We start from the raw sequence: 26,991 nt of genomic DNA, 5'->3' as shown, positions 1-26,991 counted from the left end.
CAAACTATGTTGCCAAAGATTCACTTTTTGTATTCACATTTCTTCCCTGTTAAACTTGGTCCAGACATTAAGCTTTCACCAGCACCATGCAATGATGGAAAAGCTGTATCAGGGCAATGGAATCCATCAATGCTAGCTGACTATTGCTGGACAATGAAACAAGAAGCTTCAGATGCTGAATACAAATGAGCATCAGCAGCAACACATTCTTAGTTCAGCTGAACTTCTGCAATGTGTCATCACCATTATGCAATTGAGCACAGTAAAATAATTAACAATTAATTTCAAGAACACAGTTTCACATGGCAAATGCATATATACCATGCTTGTGATGAAAAATACCAAAACCTGTCCTTAAGGCCACATCAACTTGATGGCGGCAGGGAAAGTCAATCTTGATTTTCCATCAGGTTATATAAAATTTAGTCATATTAAGTGAAAGAGAGGAAAAACACAGAAGGGATAAGAAAACTAATAATAAAATGGATACAAGAATATGGCGGTAAAGTAACTGGCATGTTCATTAATCCATACTGTATATCAAGTGATTACTAGGCTAAAAAAAAATCCACCCCAAACACACAGATTCAAAACGCAAGCAGTTTTGAAACAATCCTTAATCCACTGAATTGCAGCGGAAATTAGTCCTCAGCGTTTACAAAGATTACAAAAGGAATAAGTTTAGAACTAGCAGGCAAGCCGCCACCACCCCCCACACCACCAGCCCTTCATTTCTGGATTTAATAATAACCCAAAGAGAACCCCACCTGGAAAAATAAATACAGTGGAAATAAAAAGTTTTCACAACCACCTTCCAAAATCGCAGATTTTGTGGAATACTAAAATGAAACCAAGATAAGTTCTGTCAGAACTTATTCCACCTTCATTGCAAAACTGCAATCTATGCAAAGAAGTTGAAAATAAATCAGAAACTGTTTAGTAAAAGAAGGAAAAAAAATAATACAAAAACCTGGTTGCATTAGGGCCGATTTATACTTCACGCTCAGAATGCTTATGTGTATGCATAATGGCTGCCACGCATTCCCAGCGTTCATTTGACGTGTCTTCTGAGCACGTTGTCAGAAATGAAAACGACGTGTGCACAAGTTGCAGTACCACCAAAAATATGGGTGGCATGTGTGTTTAAATTTTGGCACATGATGTCAGTTGTTGTTTACTATCTACAAGAGGCAGTGCAGCTCCAACAGGATAAATCTGCATGCTTCGATGTTCGATGAATGGTTCGATGCAGTGAAGCAAATCATCATACTTAAAGGTTGACCTGTGAATGTATTCATGGTGCTTTTCTTCATCCATTTCTTGCACAGGCAATATAAACATTGCATATTATCCATCATAACGATGCAATACATTTACAGGTTTTACATACCATTTTTTGTGTCTCTGTTTTTTTTTTTTTTTTTTTTTTTTTTTGCACCTTTGCAACAGCATCAGAATGCAAAGAATTTTTATCTTTCTTCCCTCAACCTACAACACAGCGAAACCGGACAGTGTTTTCTCACCGTGATCATTTCTCACTCTGCCGCCTGGTGGAATCCTCCAATTTACTTAAAGTACGCGCTCAAGCACATACATTGCGTAGCATTAAGTATATCCCCAGCCTAAGTGTGCACACCCCTTAAATTAATACTTAGTTGAAGCCCCTTTAGATTTTATTACAGTACTTAGTTTTTTTGGGTAAGAGTCTATCAGTTTGCCACTTCTGGACTTGGCGATTTTTGCCCACTCCTCCTTGCAAAAAATGTCCAGATCTGTCAAATTTCGAGGACATCTCTTGTAAATAGCTCTCTTCAGGTCACCCAAAAGGTGTGGGTGGGCTCTGACAGGGCCACTCCAGAACATCGATCATCCTTTGATGAAGCCATTGCTTTTCTGATTTTGATGTATGCTCTGGGTTGTTGTCATGCTGAAAGGTAAAGTCCTCTTCCTCTTCACCTTGCTACCAGACGCTTGAAGGTTTTGTACCAAAATAGACTGATACTTGGAGCTACTCAGGATTCTATCGATCTTGACTAAAGCCCTAGTTCCAGCTGAAGAAAAGCAGACACAAAGCCTGATGCTACTTCTGCCATGCTTCACTGTGGGTCTGGTGTTCTTCTGAATATGTGCTGTGTTGTTTTTGCCCCAAACATACCTTTTGGAATTACCGTCAAATACTTCAATCTTGGTCTGATCAGACCATTATACATTTTTCCACATGGTAGTGGGAGACTGGGTATACATTTTTGCAAAGTTTAGCTGGGCTTGAATGCTATTCTTTATGAGAAAAGACTTTCATCTTGCTACTCTACCCCTCAATCCAGATATATGAAGAATACAAATGATTGTTGTCACATGTAGGGAACAAGCCAGGAAATCCTGCAGATCCTTTAATGTTGCTGAAGGCCTCCTGGTAGCCTTCTTGACCAGTTTTCTCTTTGTCTTCTCATCAATTTTAGAGGGATGTTGTTGTGATGTGAAATTTTGCATGCAAGTTGATAAATATTTTATATGTCTTTATTTGTAACTTAAACAAAGCAATGTAATATTAGTGTTACATTATTGATAATAACAGCGATGGTTTAACTCTTTCAGGGCTGATGTCGACTTTTGTCAAAAGGAGGAGTTGACAATGGTAATCAACTGTAAACTGTGACAAAACCAACTGTTACATTGGACTCTCATTGCAAGAAGGAAAGTTAGCTTCATTGGTTTGACTGAGATTCCCTGTGCTAACGTGAGTAGCAAGGCGCACAAAATGGCAAAAATGGCACTGACATCTGGCGAGAGATCAAAGCAAATGCAAAAAGCAAAATACTCCATGGACGACGTCTTGCCTGTTATCTCTGAACTGGACTATGACTCGTCAGACTCTGATTTTGATATAAGTGACTGAAAACAAAGGCGAGGTTCCAACTTCAGCTGATTGTCAGAACCACAACTAGCTGGGGACCAATGTTCACCAGGGAGGACAGCCACTTAACAATCAGAATGTAATGCACTGCGACCGTGACTGCCGCCGCTGCTGCTGCCGCCCCAGCTGCGCAAAGACAGCCTGGCAGCAAGCCTGCCGCTCATTCTTGGCAAACTGGCAGCCACAGCATACAGCAACAGACGTTTTATGTTGATTTCTGTGTGAAACCATCGTTTTTTTGGAAAAAATATTCAGCCCTCAAAGAGTTAAGAACCCCTTCCCCCCTTTTAGGAATGAGTCTCTTTGTAATTTTACGACAGGGTTGGGGGAAGTGCCTCAAATAAGTTTGGCTAAGCTAAAGTCTCTCAGTAAACCCCCACAGGAAAGCCAGACTGCCTAACTGCCAAACTTTACAGGGGTAGGTGTGAAGGTGTTCTCTGTCCCATTGGTCTAAAGTATGGCTGTTTGGAACTGGCTTGTATCAAAAGCCTTTAAGTATCATGACATCCTATTGGCTGTAGGGGTTGGACAGAAAACCTATAAATTTGCTTGCTTTATCCAACTCTCTCTCTTACCAAACTGATGAAAGACCATCACACACCATGAACTGAAAAAGACAACACAATGAAGAGCACAGCTCGGCAGCCATATTGAGACAGGCATGCGGCCTGTTCTGAAGAAAGCTGACCACAAATGAACTGGAGACATTTTTAAGTAACTAACAAGTCTGTGTGCCGCCTGAAACTACACATCACCATTTATCAGGTTGTATGGTTGCCAGTGTTCAAATGTACTTTACTTATGGTTATTATTTATGAATATTATAAATAATACATTATTTAAATTCTAACTTAACTCCTGCTTGTCTTTTACTACACCTAATTGCCTGGGGTTATAAATGTAGAAGGGAAGGTGGGGAGAAGTTCTAAAGTACAATACCTTAGAAACAGTGGTAAGTCTGGGAGATTTGAGGCATTCTGACAAAGGCTACATATTAATAATACAAAAGGGGAAAGTAGAGTAATATACTTAATTATATATTACTCTACCAAGACAAAACAGACGTCCTGACCTTGGTACAGTCACTGTTGAGCCATATTTTCTCCACTTGATGATGATTGTCTTCACTATGCTCCAGGGAATGCTTAATGCTTTGGATACTTTTTTGCACCCCTGTCTGGATTCATACCTTTCAATGATGAGATCCTGTTCATGTTTTAAAAGCTCTTTGTGGACCACAGCTTTTGGCGTGTGTTGCAACCAAGAAAATAACAGAATAATCCTACAGGAAGAGCCAAACATTTTCTGAGCTCAATCAGAGCCACTTGAATTGATGTCAGGTGTAAACTAACTACTATTTGTGATGAGCCTTATTGTTGTGTTCTGAACGCAGCCACATCCTTGATTATTAAAGGGTCTGCACATTAATGCAGACAGCTTTCTGTGGTATTTTTATTCCTTTATTAACTATACAATTTCTGAGTTGTTTTCACCTTCTTTGAATAGACTGCAATTTTGCAATAAAGGTGAAATAAGTTCTGACAGGATTTATCTTGGATTCATTTTTTATTACACAATTTTGGAAGGGATGTGTAGGCTTTTAATATCCACTGTACATGTGAAGAGGCTGAAAGCTAAGAATAAATGGATAGAGGGGCACAGCATATGACACCTGCCAGTCCAGCGTGAAACTGAAAAATCCCTGATCTACCCCTATGGAGTCCAAAAAATAGTTTTTATTGGCAGAATTACAATTAGTTAAAGGAGCACCTCACAAACAATTGCATGTAGTACTGAACAAGGCATACACATAACCAGGAATTAAAATCAGACTCTAAAAGGAGTGCCTTTAATAAATGGCACATCAAAACACTTGCCCCATTCCCTGTCCACAGTCACCACAGCAATGGCACTGCAAGAAAAACGACAAAGTAACCACAATGTCACAATGGTTAAGAATCAGTTGAAATAAAACCACTAACTACCACCAAAGAAAAATGTCAAGCGAGTAGATCTGAGGCTCAGTTTCAATTTAGTAGAGTATACAGTCGTGGCCAAAGGTTTTGAGAATGACACAAGTGTTGATTTTCACAAAGTTTACTGCTTCATTGTTTTTAGATCTTTTTGTCAGATGTTTCTATGGTATAGTGAAGCATTTCATAAGTTTCAAAGGTTTTTATTGACAATGACGAAGTTTATGCAAAGAGCCAATATTTGCAGTGTTGGGCCTTCTTTCTTTTTCAAGACCTCTGCAGTTCGCCCTGGCATGCTAGCAATCAACTTCTAGGCCAAATCCTGTATGATGGTAGCCCATTCTTGCAGAATCAATGCTTGCAGTTTGTCATTATTGGTGGGTTTTTGTTTCTCCATCCGGCTCTTGACGATTGACCTCAAGTTCTCAATGGGGTTAAGGTCTGGGGAGTTTCCTGGCCATGGACACAAAATTTCTATGTTTTGTGCTTCAAGCCACTTAGTTATCACTCTTTTTTGCTTTATGGCATGGTGCTTCATCATGCTGGATTGTTCATTGTTGGTCACCAAACTGTTCTTGGATGGTTAGGAGAAACTGCTCTCTGAGGATGTTTTAGTACCATTCTTAGGCAAAATTGTGAGTGAGCCCAATGTCTTGGCTGAGAAGCAACCCCACGTGACATGAATGGTCTCAGGATGCTTTACTGTTGGCATGACACAAGACTGATGGTAGCGCCGCTCACCTTTTATTTTTTTCCGTTTGCCCCAAACAATCAGAAAGGGGATTCATCAGAGAAAAATTACTTTAGCCCAACAATCCAATCCCAGAATGTCAGCCTGTCCCTGATGTTTTTCTTGGCTTCTTTGCTGCCCTTCTTGACACCAGGCCATCCTACAAAAGTCTTTGCCTCACTGTACGTGCAGATGCACTCACACCTGCCTGCTGCCATTCCTGAGCAAGCTCTGCCCTGGTGGTGCCCGCAGCTGAATCAACTTTAGGAGACAGTCCTGGCGCTTGCTGGACTTTCTTAGGCGCCCTGTAGCCTTCTTCACCATAATTGAACCTCTCTCCTTGAAGTTCTTGATGATCTGATAAATGCTTGATTTAGGTCCAATCTTACTAGCAGCAATAGCCTTGCCTGTGAAGCCCTTGTTGTGTAAAGCAATGATAACTGCACATGTTTTCTTACAGGTAACCATGGTGAAATGCAGTGGAAAAGGGTTTTTTTGGGGATTAAGTTAATTTTCATGGCAAAGGGGGACTTTGCAATTAATTGCAATTCATCTGATCACTCTTCCTAACATTCTGGAGTATATGCAAATTGCCATCATAAAAACTGAGGTAGCAAATTTTGTGAAAATTAATATTTGTGTCATTCTCAAACCTTTTGGCCTGGCTTCTAGGGCATTCCTAAACACTGGGTGATTGGAGTCTTCAGAGGGATGCAATGGGCTTTATTCTGATGTAGGTGTTGATCAGAAAACCTAAAGAATTTAAAAAGAGGACAAGGACTGGCAACACCTGTCCACATAAACTATGTGCATTATGCCCATATTACTTCAGATTTAATGTTAATGGCTGACATATGAGATAGGAACTGAATCAGGTTGTCCTTTTCGAGGCCTTCAAGCCTTAAATTATCCCCGTGGACCCAGTCTTCTTAATTAACCAGCTTCAATTTCAAAGGAACATTTTCATGAAAGACACCTAAGACAGCAGGGACCAAAAACCTTGAAATATTTTTTGCTTTTTTTTCCTCAATGACTGCATATTCAAAAAGTTAATGGAAGTATTTAAAGAAGCAGTATGTTTAAGAAGCAGGTTTCTCATAGCATTCCAGTAAGACTTATCGCCATTAACAAGTTCCTAGTTGAATGGTATTTCTTGGGTGAGTTAAACATAGCCAAATAGAATCTCCAGCCTGATGAAGACAACTTTGCAAAGGTAGGTTGGGACAATAAACTTAATGAGAAAGGGCTCCAATTCAAGTAGTGGGAAAGCAAGTTCTAGCTAGTCAACATAACAGAACACCATGCGACTTCCCCCCATGCCTTCATCGTAAGTTTTCCAGAATGAGATTGTGGGTGGAAACCACATGCAGGTTTCCAGGCAGCTGAAGCAATTGACCTGTGAAATTGAGCAATCTACAGTACAGAATGGTTTATTAGTAGGCTTAGATTGATACCTGCAGAAAATATTTTGTTACGAGGGGAATGATAAAGTAGGATATGGAACAAGGATGGGAAATTCTACTACCAAGGAGCATACATTGTACAAACACCACAGGCTTGTGTTCACTCTGCTGCAGACTGACTCTGACTGTGATAATGGGCAGAACTTTTAAAACTGTACAATTTAGGAGGAGTGATCATGAGCTACTCTAGGGTTCTAAACCTACTATTATTCTTTCAGAATACAAAAAATAACAACATACAAGTCCTGTACTAAAATTTGCGAGTGCATTTATTTCACATCAAAGTGGCACATCCTGTACAAAATCAAGCTCTATCTTCTTTAAGTGTCTTGCGGCGGTCCTGAAAAACACCCTAAAATTTATGGTAGAAGTTCACTTCACTTCTGCTACCATACATGAAGCTTCTTTAACTGCTACATTACTTTTGTAGTGCAGCACCTTAATGAGATATTTCAAGGCCATAAAGAGGTGGTAGTTCTGGACTGTATGAGCTATAGCCTGAAATTTCAGTTCAATTAACTGTGTTTCTATACAGCACATTTTCTTTTAGACATCTTGCATCAGTGTTCATGTTTACAAATATACTACAGTAAAAATAAAACGTAAAACGAGTACACACAATGTATATATTGTGAATGTTCGCCTGCACCTTTTTTTTTTTTTTTTTTTTAAAGCTGATTCAATTACAAAGAAATGCACTTTTAAATCAGTAACTGACTCAAAGTGCAGGATCTGCTTCCAGTCTTGTGCAGGTCTCATATCTCACAGTAAGAGGGAACCTTTAAAGCCAACTGGTTTACTGTGCTTTCTGTTTACTACCCAGCAGCATTTTCTGTCTTGCAGATCATCCACAGAGCACACTGGGGCTGATGGAGATGTCTGTGAATTATTTTTATTTTCCAGGTGGAAATGACTAAAGTCAAATGAGTGGAGCATTTTATCAGAATTGCAGTGTACCAGTAAAATACTCCAATATTGTTCTTTCAAGTTCAAGAATAAAGGACTTTTCTGATTTCTTTCCTTGTGCAACTCTGGACCCGAAATGCAACAATATATACATTTATAGTTCTTTAAGTATATTTGATTTCAAGTAGGGGCGGCACAGTGGCGCAGTGGGTAACGCTGCTGCCTCGCAGTTGGGAGACCTGGGGACCTGGGTTCGCTTCCCGGGTCCTCCCTGCGTGGAGTTTGCATGTTCTCCCTGTGTCTGCGTGGGTTTCCTCCGGGCGCTCCGGTTTCCTCCCACAGTCCAAAGACATGCAGGTTAGGTGGATTGGCGATTCTAAATTGGCCCTAGTGTGTGCTTGGTGTGTGGCTGTGTTTGTGTGTGTCCTGCGGTGGGTTGGCACCCTGCCCAGGATTGGTTCCTGCCTTGTGTCCTGTGTTGGCTGGGATTGGCTCCAGCTGACCCCCGTGACCCTGTGTTCGGATTCAGCAGGTTGGAAAATGGATGGATTTCAAGTATCTTAAAAGTACAAATGCCATTTTACTCTGTTGCTGTGTATCATCATTTATCTCCTCCTCTGAGTTTACCAGGTTAGCTGGGTGACCCCCAAACCTTGTTCCTTCACATTCTGTAATCTTGGTGATCCTATGGGTGAGACCTTTTCTTAACATCATTCAACACCATCTACAAACACATTTTCTTCAGCAACCTGTTTTTCTCCCATCCCCTCCACCTCCAGCTTGGTGTACCTCTTCACACCCAGTTATCCTCAGTCTTTTGTTCCACATGCCCAAACCACTCTAGAGTGTTTTTCCTCATCACTTGTTGTATTGCCCGCCTATTATGTTTTTCTGTTAACTCAGCATTTATCCTCTCAATGGCATTTTACTCAAATTGGAAATCTTAGTGATTGGCAAAAAATGGATATAATGAGGGAATTAGAAATCAACTTGATCAGTTAGGATTAAAAGTCAAGACAGAGGTAAAGAATTTAGGAGTAATTATTGAGTCTGACCTAAATTTTAAATCACATATTAATCAGATTACTAGGACAGCATTTTTTCACTTAAGAAATATAGTAAAAGTTAGACCCCTTATAACTTTGCAAAGTGCTGAACACAGTTCACACTTTTGTTTAAAGTCGACTAGATTACTGTAATGCACTCCTCTGAGAACCACCCAAAAAAGACATCAATTGATTGCAATAAGTGCAGAATGCAGCTGCTAGAATCTTAACTAGGAAAAGAAAATCCGAGCACATCTCTCCAGGTTTGATGTCACTACATTGGTTACCTGTGCCATTTAGAACTGACTTTAAAATACTGTTTAAGGTTTAAATAATCTCACTCCATCCTATATTTCGGAATGCCTCTCACCCTACACTCCAAATCGTAACCTTAGATCTTCAAATGAGTGTCTGCTTAGAATTCCAAGAGCTAAACTTAAAAGAAGTGGTGAGGCGGACTTCTGCTGTTATGCACTGAAATCTGGAATAGCTTACTGATACAAATTTGCCCCGCTAATATGGTGGAGGACTTGATAAAAACTCATTATTGTAACATGGCTTTCTCATAGCTTCATTTTAGTGTAACCCTGAAATTCTGTATATGGATTTAATTATAATTTTTTTTCATGGTTCCAAAATCCGTACTAACCCCTAATTTCTCTGTTGTTCTTTTTCTGGTTTTCTGTGGCAGAGATTTGTGCTCCCACCACCTGATCAAAGCACCATGCTGTCCCTTCTTTGATGGATTGAAGGCCAGGGGTCTACATGACCATCATCGTCTAATTCTTCCACTTGAAGCCTGAAAGCCATGAGGACTGATTGAGATCATTTACAGTGCATCAGGAAAGTATTCACAGCGCATCACTTTCACCACATTTTTTTATGTTACAGCCTTATTCTAAAATGGATTAAATTCATTTTTTTCCTTAGAATTCTACACACAACACTCCATAATGACAACATGAAAAAAGTTTACTTGAGGTTTTTGCAAATTTATTAAAAATAAAAAAAGCTGAGAAATCACATCCATCCATTTTCCAACCCGCTGAATCCGAACACAGGGTCACGGGGTTCTGCTGGAGCCAATCCCAGCCAACACAGGGCACAAGGCAGGAACCAATCCCGGGCAGGGTGCCAACCCACCGCAGGACGAGAAATCCCATGTACATAAGTATTCACAGCCTTCGCTCAATACTTTGTCGATGCTCCTTTGGCAGCAATTACAGCCTCAAGTCTTTTTGAATATGATGACACAAGCTTGGCACACCAATCCTTGGCCAGTTTCACCCATTCCTCTTTGCAGCACCTCTCAAGCTCCATCAGGTTGGATGGGAAGCCTCGGTACACAGCCATTTTAAGATCCCCCCAGAGATGTTCAATTGGATTCAAGTCTGGGCTCTGGCTGGGCCACTCAAGGACATTCACAGAGTTGTCCTGAAGCCACTCCTTTGATATCTTGGCTGTGTGCTTAGGGTCGTTGTCCTGCTGAAAGATGAAATGTCACCCCAGTCTGAGGTCAAGAGCGCTCTGGAGCAGGTTTTCATCCAGGATGTCTCTGCACATTGCTGCAGTCATCTTTCCCTTTATCTTGACTAGACTCCCAGTCTCTGCCGCTGAAAAACATCCCCACAGCATGATGCTGCCACCACCATGCTTCACTGTAGGGATGGTATTGGCCTGGTGATGAGCGGTGCCTGGTTTCCACCAAACGTGATGCCTGGCATTCACACCAAAGAGTTCAACCTTTGTCTCATTGGGATTAATAAAGTATCTATCTATCTATCTATCTATCTATCTATCTATCATCAGACCAGAGAATTTTCTTTCTCATGGTCCGAGAGTCCTTCAGGTGCCTCTTGGCAAACTCCAGGCAGGCTTCCGTCTGGCCACTCTACCATACAGGCCTGATTGGTGGATTGCTGCAGAGATGGTTGTCCTTCTGGAAGGTTCTCCTCTCTCCACAGAGGACCTCTGGAGCTCTAACAGAGTGACCATCAGGTTCTTGGTCACCTCCCTGACTAAGGCCCTTCTCCCCCGATCGCTCAGTTTAGATGGCCGGCCAGCTCTAGGAAGAGTCCTGGTGGTTTTGAACTTCTTCCACTTACGGATGATGGAGGCCACTATGCTCATTGGAACTTCAAAGCAGCAGAAATTTTTCTGTAACCTTCCCCAGATTTGTGCCTCGAGACAATCCTGTCTCTGAGGTCTACAGACAATTCCTTTGACTTCATGCTTGGTTTGTTCTCTGACATGAACTGTCAACTGTGGGACCTTCTATAGACAGGTGTGTGCCTTTCCAAATCATGTCCAATCAACTGAATTTACCACAGGTGGACTCCAATTAAGCTGCAGAAACATCTCAAGGATGATCAGGGGAAACAGGAGGCACCTGAGCTCAATTTTGAGCTTCATGGAAAAGGCTGTGAATACTTATGTACATGTGCTTTCTCAATTTTTTTATTTTACATAAATTTGCAAAAATCTCAAGGAAACTTTTTTCACGTTGTCATTATGGGGTATTGTGTGTAGAACTCTGAGGAAAAAATTAATTTAATCCATTTTGGAATAAGGCTGTAACATAACAAAATGTGGAAAAAGTGATGCACTGTGAATACTCTCCTGATGCACTGTATTTTTGTTTTTATTGTATTTTGGAAAATATCCCAACTTTTCAAGAAATGGGGTTTGTAAAGGCGATGCTTTTGTATGGTCAGAATTTCTGACCTATACAGTAATCCCTCCTCCATTGCGGGGGTTGCGTTCCAGAGCCACCCGCGAAATAAGAAAATCCGCGAAGTAGAAACCATGTTTATATGGTTATTTTTATATTGTCATGCTTGGGTCACAGATTTGCGCAGAAACACAGGAGGTTGTAGAGAGACAGGAACGTTATTCAAACACTGCAAACAAACATTTGTCTCTTTTTCAAAAGTTTAAACTGTGCTCCATGACAAGACAGAGATGACAGTTCCGTCTCACAATTAAAAGAATGCAAATACATCTTCCTCTTCAAAGGTGTGCGTGTCAGGAGCAGATGTCAGAGAGATAGCCCTATTGATTTGTTTGATCTTCTCTGTTTGGCTTTTAAGTATGCGAAGCACCGAGGAATAAAGCTGTTGAAGACGGCAGCTCACACCCCCTCCGTCAGGAGCAGAGAGAGAGAGAGAGAGAGAGAGAGAGAGAGAGAGAGAGAGAGAGAGAGAGAGAGAGAGAGAGAGAGAGAGAGAGAGAGAGAGAGAGAGAGAGAGAGAGAGAGAGAGAGAGAGAGAGAGAGAGAGAGAGAGAGAGAGAGAGAGAGAGAGAGAGAGAGAGAGAGAGAGAGAGAGAGAGAGAGAGAGAGAGAGAGAGAGAGAACAACTTTTAAGTATGCGAAGCACCATGCAGCATGTCGTTTCAGGAAGCAGCTGCACAAAAGATAGCAACGTGAAGATAATCTTTCAGCATTTTTACACGAGCGTCCGTATCGTCTAGGTGTGCGAACAGGCCCCCTGCTCAATCCCCCTACGTCAGGATCAGAGAAAGTCAGCGCAAGAGAGAGAGAAAAGTAAGCTGGGTAGCTTCTCAGCCATCTGCCAATAGCATCCCTTGTATGAAATCAACTGGGCAAACCAACTGAGGAAGCATGTACCAGAAATTAAAAGACCCATTGTCCGCAGAAATCCGCGAACCAGCAAAAAATCCGCGATATATATTTAAATATACTTACATATAAAATCCGCGATGGAGGGAATCTGCGAAAGGCGAAGCGCGTAATAGCGAGGGATCACTGTATATGATTTTCTTGATTGTGTGCATTACTGTCTCTGGATCATGCATGTGTGCATGCATGCAAGCCATCGTATCTGTCTGCTGATCAATTTCTTTATATTCAGGATTATTTCTGGCTTGTCAACACAGTTCAGTGACTTCTCTTCTCTTGGGGGGGATTGAGTGACTCAATGAAATGCTCGATATAAACAACAGTAAACTTTCCACGTGATTGTAAGCATGCTTTTCTCTGTCTTTGTCGCTCTTGCATTCTGTATCCTGCACTTCATGGTAAGGAGATGGCACTGGTCGTCTTTTTTTTTCTTCGTATTAAGCTATTCTTCAAACATCTATTCAGCCACTGTGAATTGCTTGATGCTCAGCAGATGTCGCTATTCTCCTTTTTCTTTCCGCCATGTCTCTTGGCTTTCCAATTACTTTGCCATTATAAACTCAAGACAAGAGGTCACTCTGTCAAGGGTTTTTTATTTTAATTTCTAGAATATATCAAGTCATAAGCTTTCAATTTGGATCAAGATCAAGGTTCCAGCCCCAGTATTTAGCAAGTAAGCTATTAATAAACTTTAGCATTTTATACATAGATAAAATACTGATAATTCCATCACATTTGAATCAGCATAAACCATAAGCATTTTAACATACCTGCTCCATCATTTGCCATTGAACTTGCATTGATTCCAGATAATCCAAACAGTGGACACTCTCGATCAGTATTCACATGTCCCCATTTGTGGCACTTGATGCACCTAACATTCCGCACCTATTAGGCACCAAAAATAAAAACACAAATGGTGGAACATGGTGAAACACACAATCATGATATTTTCAATATAGCTAAATATTTTTTCATATTAAACAAAAATTATTGACCATGTTTAGCAAATTCAAAATATAAAGAAGTGTTTAAGTCAGCTGTTTGTACTAACATGTAGTATTTATTGACACATAACATATTTGAAGTCATGAAATTTTTAAAAACAATAAATTAACAAAAGAAAAGCTTAAATGCTACAGTGTTTCCTTACTTAAATCCCCCTACAAATTTCAGATTGTTAAAATAAGACTAAGTTCTAAACTTGAAGCAGTTGAAAACTAAGAGGCTTATTATTATTTTTCCAAAGTTATGTTTTGTGCTGTTACTGTTATTCCTCTTGTACACTTTCAAAGCATAACTGCTACATCACCACATAGCTAAAAGCCCACTTTGCACCTCTTCAGATGGACTCTTGTTAAATCTTGTCATACATACTTCAAATTTTAATCCACACATGACTTTATCAATTTGTTACTGTACTGCAAGCAAATGCTTCACCTGTATATTTATTACTTGTAATTGTCCTGTATGAAGATTATTAATTAATTATTACACAACTTGAAAGAAAAACTTGTAAAAAGATGAAGTCTGTTACCACATTTTCTTTTACAGTTGCAGATATTCCCTTAAATTGGTGCATCATGTTTATGCCCTGTGCTAATCGCAGGGGAGTTTTTATTCAACAGTAGCAAAGATGTCCTCATTTTGCATGTTGTGTGGATTATACAACACAAGTAATGTAAGATATTTTCCCCCATGGATGTATTTGAGATTGTTTGCTTTGTCCTGTGATGGTCAACACAGACACCTATTCTATTGTATGCTTTTTTATCTCCATTCTCCATGAAAAAATGAGATTAAAATGTTTTCTCAGTCATCAGTAGAAAATACATGAGGTAAGTAACATAAAAACATCATTTCATGCTTAATGAATCATAAAGTGATTAGGCAAAGGTTTATGTAGGGGAGGAAAAAAAATGAAATGGCAAAACAAGTGTAGCAATTGAAGGTAAAGATCAGAATGATGACCGAAGTGTTTGGCAAGCAATGTGGAAAAACACTAATAAAATGTGTATACATTTCTATTCCTTGATTTACTAAAAATACATTGCCATGACTTTTTACCTTTTTTACTTTTGTGTATTCGATCTCAAAAGAAAATTTTTTACTAACCTGAATACCAAATGGTTGATCCCTAATGTTCATGTCATCCTTAGCATATCTGTTTGAAAGACAAAGAAGTTAACAATAAAATAGCACCATTTGGTATAATACTGCTGAAGAAGAGAACATGAACCCACAAACTCTACCACACAAGATAATAATGAGGACTATTACTATTCTTAACATAAAATACTGTTGTTCAAAATCATGTTTTGTCGTTTACCTACGCGTATTTCTAAAGAGTGATTGTTATTAAGTGATAGCGTAAAGTATACTTCATAACATATTTTAGGAGAGTATGTGGGTAGATGAGCTGAACTTTCACTCCTCCAGTTACTGTATCTTTTGCACATCATTTCAACTGAGATTTGCTGTATCATACACAAAAAAAAAAAAAGAGTTGTAGAGTTGTGTTTGCTACTAAAACTCCTTCCGTCCATTTTCTGAACCTGTATTTTCAACTTTGGGTTAGAAGGAGCTACAGAATATCATAACAGAATTGGTAGATAAAGCAGGATGATGTCATGACAAGCCCACTAAAAATATATTTATTACTTAGGACTGTTCTTTTATATTTGGGACCCATCTTTGCGTACGCCAACTTCCATGTTCTTCCGCTCCATAAATCCTGTTCAGCGTGAAAAGTAACACACGTGCACGCGCCTGCCGCCACTCCCCAACTCCTCCCAGAATTACGCCTTTTTGAATATGCAAAAGACAATGGCTAAAGCATGGGGGAAATAGAAGAATTTGAGCAAATACCAAGTGGAGGCAAGGAAAAACATACTATTTGTTGGTTTAAGCAGTGATATAAACAACAAAAGGAAATTGATCAAGTAACAGAGTGAAAGAGAAACTTGAAAGTTCAAGTTCAGGAAGTCGCTAAGTGTCCGAAATAAATATAAAGTGGTCAGACATCAAAGTCGCCGTGAAAAGGCGAGTCGTAGCCCACCGTCTGAGTGTCATATGGAAGCATATTAGGGTACAGAGAAAAGAAAAACAAAATAGGAACACAGTTGAAAAAAATGTCCAAAAATCAACTTTAATCTCGTCATTTCCACTATAATCATGTACTTTATTTTTTCATCAAAGTAGAACGTCATAAACTTCATCTTAAAATCATTTAATTTACTAGTTTCTCAGATCCCATCGTAACTAAAGCAGCAAGTTAAATGCTTCTTTCTATTTGTTCTTCTATGTGCTCTGTGTGTGTGAATCACTACGTTCTTCTTAAATGGGCTTTCTCTTCCGCCGGCAGGACACAGAATACATTACATTTGTGATATTACCCTAGGTTCTTGTCTATAAGCCGGACTCACGTATAAGCCAGAGACCAAAAATCATAACGAATTTTTAAAATAAAATCGTATCATAGATAAGCCGGACTCATGGATAAGCCAAACGTACTATAACCTATAACTAATAGAAGGGAGGGAGGTCAGTGGTCTCACTCGCACCCATTTAATTTTTTTAAGGGGGGGAGAGAGTGTGAGATATTGGCGTCTCTCTCACTCCCCGCATGGCGCGGTTGGAGCGGCCGGAGCGCATTCTTTCTGCTCTGGGCGTTGCCGAGTCAACACGCGCGCGTAGCGGTCATTTAAATTGTGATTTTATATGTAAGCATATTTAAATATATATCGCGGATTTTTTGCTGGTTCGTGGATTTCTGCGGACAATGGGTCTTTTAATTTCTGGTACATGCTTCCTCAGTTGGTTTGCCCAGTTGATTTCATACAAGGGACGCTATTGGCAGATGGCTGAGAAGCTAGATTGCTTACTTTTCTCTCTCTCTTGCACTGACTATCTGTGATCCTGACGTATGGGGATTGAGCAGGGGGGCTGTTCGCACACCTAGACGATACGGACGCTCGCCTAAAAATGCTGAAAGATTATCTTCACGTTGCTATCTTTTGTAAAGCTGATTCCTGACACGACATGCTGCACAGTGCTTCGCATTCTTAAGAGCTCGAAGGGCACGTATTGATTTTTCACTGAAAAACAAACTCTCTCTCTCTCTCTCTGTGCTCCTGACGGAGGGGGTATGAGCTGCCGCCTTCAACAGCTTTGTGCCGCGGTGCTTCGCATACTTAAAAGCCAAACAGCACCATTGATTTGTTTGCTAGAGATTGTTTTCTCTATCTATGTGACATTCTGTGCTCCTGATGCGCACTCCTTTGAAGAGGAAGATATGTTTGCATTCTTTTAATTGTGAGACAGAACTGTCATCTCTGTCTTGTCATGGAGCACAGTTTAAACTTTTGAAAAAGTGACAAATGTTTGTTTGCAGTGTTTGAATAACGTTCCTGTCTCTCTACAACCTCCTGTGTTTCTGCGCAAATCTGTGACCCAAGCATGACAATATAAAAATAACCATATAAACATATGGTTTCTACTTCGCGGATTTTCTCATTTCGCGGGTGGCTCTGGAACGCAACCCCCGCGATGGAGGAGTGATTACTGTATAAACCGGACTTATGTATAAGCCGATATTCTATTTTTTCATTTTCACAACTTTTTTTCCTTAGATAAGCCGCGGCTTATAGACAAGAACTTAGGGTACAGCTCTCTGAACAATTTAAATATTAAGATGTATACTTGGTATCATTTTCATGATGATAGGAATTAAAGCATGTATTAAACATGGGGATACGGGGGCACAGTGATAGTAACGAGCTGGCACCGTGTCCAGAGATTGTTACTGCCTCACACAAGATGCTTGCTGTGCTGTGCAGAACCTTTGATGAAATAATTTACTGCAGCAGTACTGTCTCTTTCAAACATGCTAACCTCCTATTCCTGTCCTTCCTTTTCTTTCTCCAAGTAACCAATCGCCACACAATCAGTTCCGTAAAGATGCCAAGCCATCTGTAACCTTAGAACGCCGATTCTTCAAAACCTTTATCAAACATTGAAATATCTTTGTAGTACATGTTTAATTATTCCATCCATCTATCCATCCAGGGTCACACCAATCCCAGAAAGCATACAGCGCAAGGCAGGAACAATCCCTGAACGGTGTGCCAGCTTGTCGCTAGCTCTGCAGCACCATGTCCTCACAAGTTTAATTATTAACAATATACATTATTTAAATTAAGTTTAAAACTTATCTGTATAATGTAATAAACATGCTTTACTGCATTTCATCTTAAAAATGATATCAAGAGCTCCAAGAAGACAGTGCTTGGAAATCTAAATCGACTTAGAAGTCAGTCATCATCATATGTAAATACGCGCTTTATAAAGTGACTCAGGTTGTGCAATATTATAACTGTAGTGCAAGTTTACAGTGAGGTGATTGTACTTATAAGTACAAACAGTTCTACCAGGAGCAATTGATGGACTAATTGATTGCGTTTAGAGCACTTGGGATGAAACTGTTTCAGGATCGCAAGGTCCCTAAGGGAAAGGCTCTGAAGCGTTTGCTGTACGGGAACAGTTCAAATAGATTGCGCGCATGAATGAGACAGCGTGTGCAAGATGCTGTACACCGATAATCCGATCAGCTGCTGTACAGCTGTGATTCCACACTCAGATACAGTGGGTTAAATACTCAGTGGTGCACTGGGAATAACAACACTAATGCAGTGATGGTATTTAGAATAATTTGGCCATTCGGTGTATTATTATATGGTTACAGGTTGATTACAATGAGATGCCTTAAACTAATAAATGATATGTGGTTAATTTCAGTGCATTTGATAAAGCCGCGACAGGGATGTGAATCTAAAAACTAAAGGGAAACCACACAGGAACAGTAGCACTGCTTTGACGCTGGGTGGCGCCAGTTTGCAAAACCAAGTAGAGAACTTGCATACGCAAGGGATTGAGCTAGCGTGAAAATGTGTGTGGGTTTATGCCATGTTTAATTTTTATACATTGCAACGTGAAAGTGGAAACAGGCGTATGCAACATTTTTGTGCGTAAGCACCGTTTAAAAATGAGGTCCCAGGTGATTTCCAAAACACTTCCACAATAACAGGATAGCAACATCCTTATGGATTAATAGAAATATTTGAAATACACTTTTAAAAAAGGGTATTTTTGCAATGGAAAGCTAAAAGACAAAACAGAAAAAGATAACACTTCTGAATAAAGGAAATGACACAATAAGGCAGTTATGGTGTTCCCTAGAAAACGGATTGGAAAATAGCCAAATTGGGAACGTAAAAAAACTGCCAGAAACATTTGCTGAGCACAAATTTGATTATCAAGTAGCAACCTGCTCAACAGCATGTTTAGTCCACTAGGTTCAAATTAACATAACCTATTCTCAAATATATATGAACTATCCTACAGAACCAATTTTTTTATATCACATTCACTTAATGAAAAAAATAAACACAGATATTGTATATACTCACATATACAGTGGTGTGAAAAACTATTTGCCCCCTTCCTGATTTCTTATTCTTTTGCATGTTTGTCACACAAAATGTTTCTGATCATCAAACACATTTAACCATTAGTCAAATATAACACAAGTAAACACAAAATGCAGTTTGTAAATAGTGGTTTTTATTATTTAGGGAGAAAAAAAAATCCAAACCTACATGGCCCTGTATGAAAAAGTAATTGCCCCCTGAACCTAATAACTGGTTGGGCCACCCTTAGCAGCAATAACTGCAATCAAGCGTTTGCGATAACTTGCAATGCGTCTTTTACAGCGCTCTGGAGGAATTTTGGCCCACTCATCTTTGCAAAATTGTTGTAATTCAGCTTTATTTGAGGGTTTTCTAGCATGAACCGCCTTTTTAAGGTCATGCCATAGCATCTCAATTGGATTCAGGTCAGGACTTTGACTAGGCCACTCCAAAGTCTTCATTTTGTTTTTCTTCAGCCATTCAGAGGTGGATTTGCTGGTGTGTTTTGGGTCATTGTCCTGTTGCAGCACCCAAGATCGCTTCAGCTTGAGTTGACGAACAGATGGCCGGACATTCTCCTTCAGGATTTTTTGGTAGACAGTAGAATTCATGGTTCCATCTATCACAGCAAGCCTTCCAGGTCCTGAAGCAGCAAAACAACCCCACACCATCACACTACCACCACCATATTTTACTGTTGGTATGATGTTCTTTTTCTGAAATGCTGTGTTCCTTTTACGCCAGATGTAACGGGACATTTGCCTTCCAAAAAGTTCAACTTTTGACTCATCAGTCCACAAGGTATTTTCCCAAAAGTCTTGGCAATCATTGAGATGTTTCTTAGCAAAATTGAGACGAGCCCTAATGTTCTTTTTGCTTAACAGTGGTTTGCGTCTTGGAAATCTGCCATGTAGGCCGTTTTTGCCCAGTCTCTTTCTTATGGTGGAGTCGTGAACACTGACCTTAATTGAGGCAAGTGAGGCCTGCAGTTCTTTAGACGTTGTCCTGGGGTCTTTTGTGACCTCTCGGATGAGTCATCTCTGCGCTCTTCGGGTAATTTTGGTCGGCCGGCCACTCCTGGGAAGGTTCACCACTGTTCCATGTTTTTGCCATTTGTGGATAATGGCTCTCACTGTGGTTCGCTGGAGTCCCAAAGCTTTAGAAATGGCTTTATAACCTTTACCAGACTGATAGATCTCAGTTACTTCTGTTCTCATTTGATCCTGAATTTCTTTGGATCTTGGCATGATGTCTAGCTTTTGAGGTGCTTTTGGTCTACTTCTCTGTGTCAGGCAGCTCCTATTTAAGTGATTTCTTGATTGAAACAGGTGTGGCAGTAATCAGGCCTGGGGGTGGCTACGGAAATTGAACTCAGGTGTGATACACCACAGTTAGGTTATTTTTTAACAAGGGGGCAATTACTTTTTCACACAGGGCCATGTAGGTTTGGATTTTTTTTCTCCCTAAATAATAAACACCATCATTTAAAAACTGCATTTTGTGTTTACTTGTGTTATATTTGACTAATGGTTAAATGTGTTTGATGATCAGAAACATTTTGTGTGACAAACATGCAAAAGAATAAGAAATCAGGAAGGGGGCAAATAGTTTTTCACACCACTGTAAGTCGGGTCTTGGAACATAAAAAATCGATAACAAAATCAGACCCCAACTGATATGCCCATTCAAAAATGCAACAATTAATTTTATTTATTTTTACATCTTCTTGCTTCCTCCAATCTCACATCAGTTTCTCAGACGCATCGAATTTTGTTGCAGCAGCGCAGTTACCAATTTCTTTCGCCACTTTAACGACTTTTAATTTAAAACCAGCTTCATATTTTCTTCTGATCTAATGCTCCATCGTAGATAAGGGATGCTCTTACGATAAAGGTGTATGAGAGTGGGAGATACAAAAAAAAACACAAAACAGTGCAAACGTCGCTTCTGAATTGTGCGGGTATTACCGTGTGGTCACATAGGCACAATACATAAAAAAAAAGCTGTGTGCTCCGTGGTTACCCTCTCAGGTGGGCGTTAGCATATCGTAATCTCTTGGACCAATAGCATGAGTTTTCAGCATTCGACTTATATGACCAATATGATAAAATACCAGAAATTATACGGTAAAATCAAGTCCCGACTTATCCACAGGAGAACTTAAACACGAGTATATATGGTAAATCTTCGAAGTGTGATATTTTGGTACTTCAAATAAAAAAATGGCCTTGCTTAATGAATAAATGTTAAAATATTAATTTCTCTGTCACTGTCAAATCATTTAACCCTACAATTTTACATTTGCTTCACATGAAACTGTTCCTACTTTCACAGATTAATTAAAAGCAATTGAGTTGGTTAAAGATGTAAAGAGATCAATATGTTTCATAAACAATTATATTTCCTTAATTTAATGAAGAAAACAAACTACTGACTTTTCTCGGGGTGCTACTTTCTGCCACTCAAATTTATATTCCGATTCTCCTTCTTTCTGTAAATTTAAAAAATAAGGACGTTACATTTCTTTTCAATGACAAAAAATAAACAGTTTTAAGACAACATGCTAAAAAGTGTCAAAACTCTTACCTCCTTTGTCTCTTCTGCAAGATGTTAAGAACATGAAGAAAAAAAAAAAAAACACAGGAAATTATTTTATGAATTCCAATACTGTTTTTTTTTTTTTTTTTTTTTTTTACTAATATGCATGCCATGTAGGGACACAATTTTACTCCTTGTCTTGTACAAATCAATTTCTGTGGATCCAACATACACTAATTTCACTTGTTTCAAGCAATTTCTGGCGATTCAAAATGTAAGGTGCAGAAACCAATTTAAATAATTAATAACAAAATTAGGAGTTTTAAAAATTGTAATTATCAATGCGTGGTTATCATTGAGTTTCCATTCTTTGTCTTATGCAGAGGTGACTGCTCACCAGAAAATTAACTTATACCGAAAAAATCTATATCATATCCATCCACCCTCCCATCATCTTAAACTGCTTGTCCAGCGCCAGGTCGTGGGGAAGTTGGATCCTATACCAGTAAGCATTGGACACAAGCCAGAAACAATCCCTGAACGGGGTGCCAATCCATCACAAGGGTTATCAATATTTTCATAAAAGACAACATTCAAACTATTAGGTCCTACAGGGCTGCCCAGTTTTCACTTTTTTGTATGTGTGTGATATCAGTCAACTAAAAGGTGCCCTGCAGAGATTAGCAATACACCTGTGTGTGACCTGGCACTTGCCAAACCTAGTGTGAAGACTTTTTCACATTAACCAGTGCTACAGAGTTACAGAGAGAAATAATGGGGCACAGACAAAGTTTCACTTTATCAACAATCTGCTGTATTTAGACATCACGGAAATAAATGTCCACTTTAATATTTTTGCCTGTATATTTAATGTTTGCAGAACAAAATTATTGCCAGAAATTGAGTATGTAGTGTGAGACTGACTAAATAGCAAAGATCCAATCCGTCTAGATAGGCCACCTCAAGAAACAAACAGGCAGTTCATAGAATGATCTGAAGTTAACCAGGGCATGTTTCGCCAGCAGCAACAGGTCGTCAAGATTTGGAATATGGAAATCCACTACTCTAAGACGGTTAGGCAATCCAGTGTGAAATACAGGCAGTGACCAAATTTAAAGCAAATGTTTATAGTCTTTTAAATCACTTTTATACTGTGTAATTAATATTCTACTCAGTTCTGCAGGTCATGGTAGCTGCTACTACAAATTGATGTTTTAAAGGAAACTCAGACCCATTTCCGCAAATTTTTTGCATTAAAAACACACTGTGCTCATAGACTCTTAACCAATTAATAAGGAGAAAAGGTGGATCTGGTGAATTCAATTCAAATGCACAGTTTTATAGGAATGCATCTGTCCTGTTTATCTTCTACGTCAAGTTTCCCTGGAAGCATTAATAATATTTTAAATTGACGAATTTTTCATGTTTTAAGCATACATAATCAATAATGGACATGTGAATTATGCGACATGAGTTACATTCAAATTTTTCTGTTTTATCCATGGACATCGTTTTCCACCGAAGCAGAAGGGGTCTTCATTAGATAGATAGATAGATAGATAGATAGATAGATAGATAGATAGATAGATAGATAGATAGATAGATAGATAGATAGATAGATAGATAGATAGATAGATAGATAGATAGATAGATAGATAGATAGATAGATAGATAGATAGATAGACTATTAATCTCAAGGGGAAATTCACAAATTACGTTCCATTACACAAATAAGTTGTTTTTTTTCAGTCTGCACAAAAACATTTTTCTTTGCCACCAATACAAACTACACAGGGTAACATATTAAAAAAAACATTTCTGACCACAGTATTCAATTACATTTTCAATGGAATACTATATAATAGCTGAATAAGGTGTAACAGTAACACCTGAATTAAATATGATAAATTTTAAAAAAGAATTGTAAATTAAATGTAGCATTTTAAATTTAATTAACCAAAAGAAGTGGCCTATAGAATGACTCTAACCTAACTATTTTGAAATGTGGTCGTAAAACCACCCTAAATGTAACAATATACCGCATATGTGTTTATTTTTGTATATGAGTGTGGACTCAAGATATCCCAGAATTGGGGGGGAACACTTTATTATATAACTTACAGCATTTCCCTTTTACTCCCTTTGAGATTCAATACTGTCATTTGAGTGCTTATTCCATTTCTGTTCTCACCTTGTCTAGAACCTCGTGAAATATTTTCCTGGATTTCTAACATGTTAGCAAATCATCTTCCCTTCAGTCTCAGTTTTGATTTTGGGAACAAAAAGAAGTCCCAGGGTGTGATAGCTGGCAAATTTGGAGGGTGTAAAGCAAAAAACACCTTGTTTTTGGTACGGGTGCACTGTCAAGGTGAAAAATATGGTTTTGCACATGCCACTGCTCAGAACGCTCTTTTACCTGATGCTTTCCCACAGACACCTCAACATTTCAGTGCAATGTTGCTGATTAACAGTCTGTTCACGAAGGACAAACTCTTTATTAAAAAAAATCTGTTAATGTGGAAAAATTCAATTATCATTGTCTTGATGTTCCATATGACCTGATATACTATGTACATCAAAAAAAATGCATGCACAGATGTTGAATAAACGTCAGAAATACACATCTTGTTCAACTCAGCACAATGCCACTCGGCAGACAAATTAACCAGATGGTGGGCATCCCATACTTAGTGGTATAGTCTATAACTTCATCCTAATCCCATGCTTTTCACGGATTTCAGGAATTTTTGGGTCCCGACGCTTATATTGCATAATGTTTACTATTTTTCAAAATTATGCTGTGCTTATGTCAAATTTATTTTTTTTATTATGCTTTATATGTAATTAGTGAATAAAATGTTAGGTTTATAAAAGTGAGTATACTTAGTTCAAATAAAATGAAATACATTTTTAAAATGTTGATGTAATAAAAGAGCAAACACATCCAATTAGTGCATTAAAAATCACTAGTAACTCATTCAAATTCAACTTACACCTTCTTTACACAATATTATGAGAAAACTAAGCATTAGAACTATTCTTAAACTGACACCAAAAAATTAAACCGATAATAGGAATACAACAATAAATTTCTATAATCAAGCAGCTTTCCAATGGAATGGTGGGGCCTGACGGTCTCATGTATTTACAGTGCCACACTAATGCATTTAAATATCTGAACCACAAAGGATATCTTTATCTTTTTTTAATCTATCATTATTTTCAAAAATATAACTTACCCTTTGATGCTCCTGGTGGTGCCTCATACATGAAGTTTAGTCCATTTTTAACTTTATCATCTCCCATCAATAATCTAGAAAAGAAAAAAAAGGCCAGATTATAATACACATAGTAACATAGTAATATAACATATTATACGAGTAATATAACATGTAATATGAGCAATATAACACCCACAGAAAAATGAGTGGACAACAATTAAATGCTGACAAAGTTAAGATAGACAGTTAGATAGCTGCATAGAGATAGACAGGTCTTTATTCATCCCAAGGCAGAAGTTTGTTTTACAGAAACTCAAATAAATAAATATTAAAACACCCCACCCACCCAATACACACAAGTACTACTAAAAAGAAAGAAACCTTTTGAGGTGTCACAGTCCCAGTGAAGCAATATGCAGACATAATGCCAATGGTATAAAGGAGCTCCAGTAGCATTTCTTGACACACTTCTGCTGAATAATTCACTGGCTGAAAGTCTTCAGTGTTAGTGTGTCAAAGAGAGGATGTGCAGCATTGTTTATAATGACCACCATTTCTCTCTTCATTCTCTCCTCCACTACTGTCTCTAGGAGATCCAGAGTGTGTCCCACAAATAAGCCTGCCTTCTTAATCAGCTTTTTGATTTGCTGAGCCTCTCCTGAAGTGATGTTACCAACTCAGCACACCACTGGCTATCACAGTTATAGAACATGAACAGGATGTTACTACCCACATTAAAGGGATGCAGTCTCCAAATTAAAGAGAGTCTGCCATTCTTTTTCTTCTACAGTTCCTCTGGGTTACTAGATCAGACTGTCACTGATGTGGACACTCGAATACTCATAGCAGTAACCTCCACATACACTCACTGAATAGTGACTGGGCATAGAGGCTCTTTGCTGCAGTGAAAGTCAATAAGCAGCTCCTTGGTTTCGCCGATGCTAAATTGTCTTTGCAACAAGAAGCAGAGTAAAAACAACATACACAATTACAGTACCAACAAATATATTAAAACTATAATTAATGAAGGCAAGTTCCAAATGCAATGGATCGTTAAATGATTAAAGCTAAAATGGCATTGTATCACTATAAACCACATGATTAGGTAGCAGTAATCTTAACCCTCTGAGTAGATGCAACTGGCATCAAGTTCTAGTTAACAATGGAAAAGGCTATACTGACAAGATTTAACTAACTTGTTTATTTCTAATTTGCAATGGCTAAAAATGTAGAGAGTTAGATCTTATAAACACTTTAATAATTCAGAGAATGTTTTATTCATAGAATCAGTCAGTCATGTCATTTTATAACCCGCTACATCCTAACACAGGGTCACGGGGGTCTGCTGGAGCCAATCCCAGCCAGCACAGGGCACAAGGCAGGAAGCCAGCCCACCGCAGGGCACACACACACCCACACCCACACCCACCAAGCACACACTAAGGACAATTCAGGATCGCCAATGCACCTAACCTGCATGTCTTTGGACGGTGAGAGGAAACCCACGCAGACATGGGGAGAACATGCAAACTCTATGCACGGAGGACCCGGGAAGCAAACCCAGGTCTCCTTACAGCGAGGCAGCAGCGCTACCACTGTGCCACCGTGCTGCCCTTAGAATCAAAGTTATATATTGTATATACATATATAAGAAATTGACGCCTTCAGCCATTTTTAATTAGTAAACTGATGCCCACTTTCTTTTCTTAAAAATAAAAATGTTGTTAAAAGTGTTACAAATCTGCATGCTCTAAATCTGGGGTGGGCAGCGTCAGTCCTGGAGGGCCACAGTGGCTGCAGGTTTTTGTTCCAACTCAGTTTCTTAATGAGAAGTCAATTATTGCTGATGAAGCACTTATTACTCGAGTGACATTTTGATGGTTCATTTTAGTGGTCTCGCTTGTTAAGGTTCCCCACCTTTAATTGCTTATTTCAATCTTAAACAGCTGCAGTGTTTAAATGGCTCCTTATTAGCAATAAGGACAAAGGAGCCAGCAGTTCTCCATCTACACCTGTGGGGATCCATCCTGCACTTTCTGGTTTAATAAAACACTGACAGACTGATGTTTATCCATTTTAGGTTTCAAATCATT

General features: G+C 38.9%; 1 protein-coding gene across 1 annotated transcript in view; it reads right to left on the bottom strand.

The window, feature by feature from the left end:
• cir1 (corepressor interacting with RBPJ, CIR1) overlaps positions 1–26,991 on the bottom strand; it is a 53,217-nt gene that overhangs the window by 17,298 nt on the left and 8,928 nt on the right. Inside the window, exons 3-7 of the mRNA XM_028806273.2 lie at positions 24,917–24,990; positions 21,726–21,739; positions 21,575–21,630; positions 14,788–14,836; positions 13,443–13,560 (exon numbers count right to left, since the gene is read on the bottom strand). Coding sequence (XP_028662106.1) covers positions 13,443–13,560; positions 14,788–14,836; positions 21,575–21,630; positions 21,726–21,739; positions 24,917–24,990 — 311 coding nt within the window. The remainder of the gene's footprint in view (positions 1–13,442; positions 13,561–14,787; positions 14,837–21,574; positions 21,631–21,725; positions 21,740–24,916; positions 24,991–26,991) is intronic.

The sequence above is a fragment of the Erpetoichthys calabaricus genome, chromosome 8 (assembly GCF_900747795.2).
Source record: "Erpetoichthys calabaricus chromosome 8, fErpCal1.3, whole genome shotgun sequence".
In the NCBI taxonomy this organism is placed as follows: Eukaryota; Metazoa; Chordata; class Cladistia; order Polypteriformes; family Polypteridae; genus Erpetoichthys; species Erpetoichthys calabaricus.
This window is presented reverse-complemented; position numbering and strand designations above follow the sequence as displayed.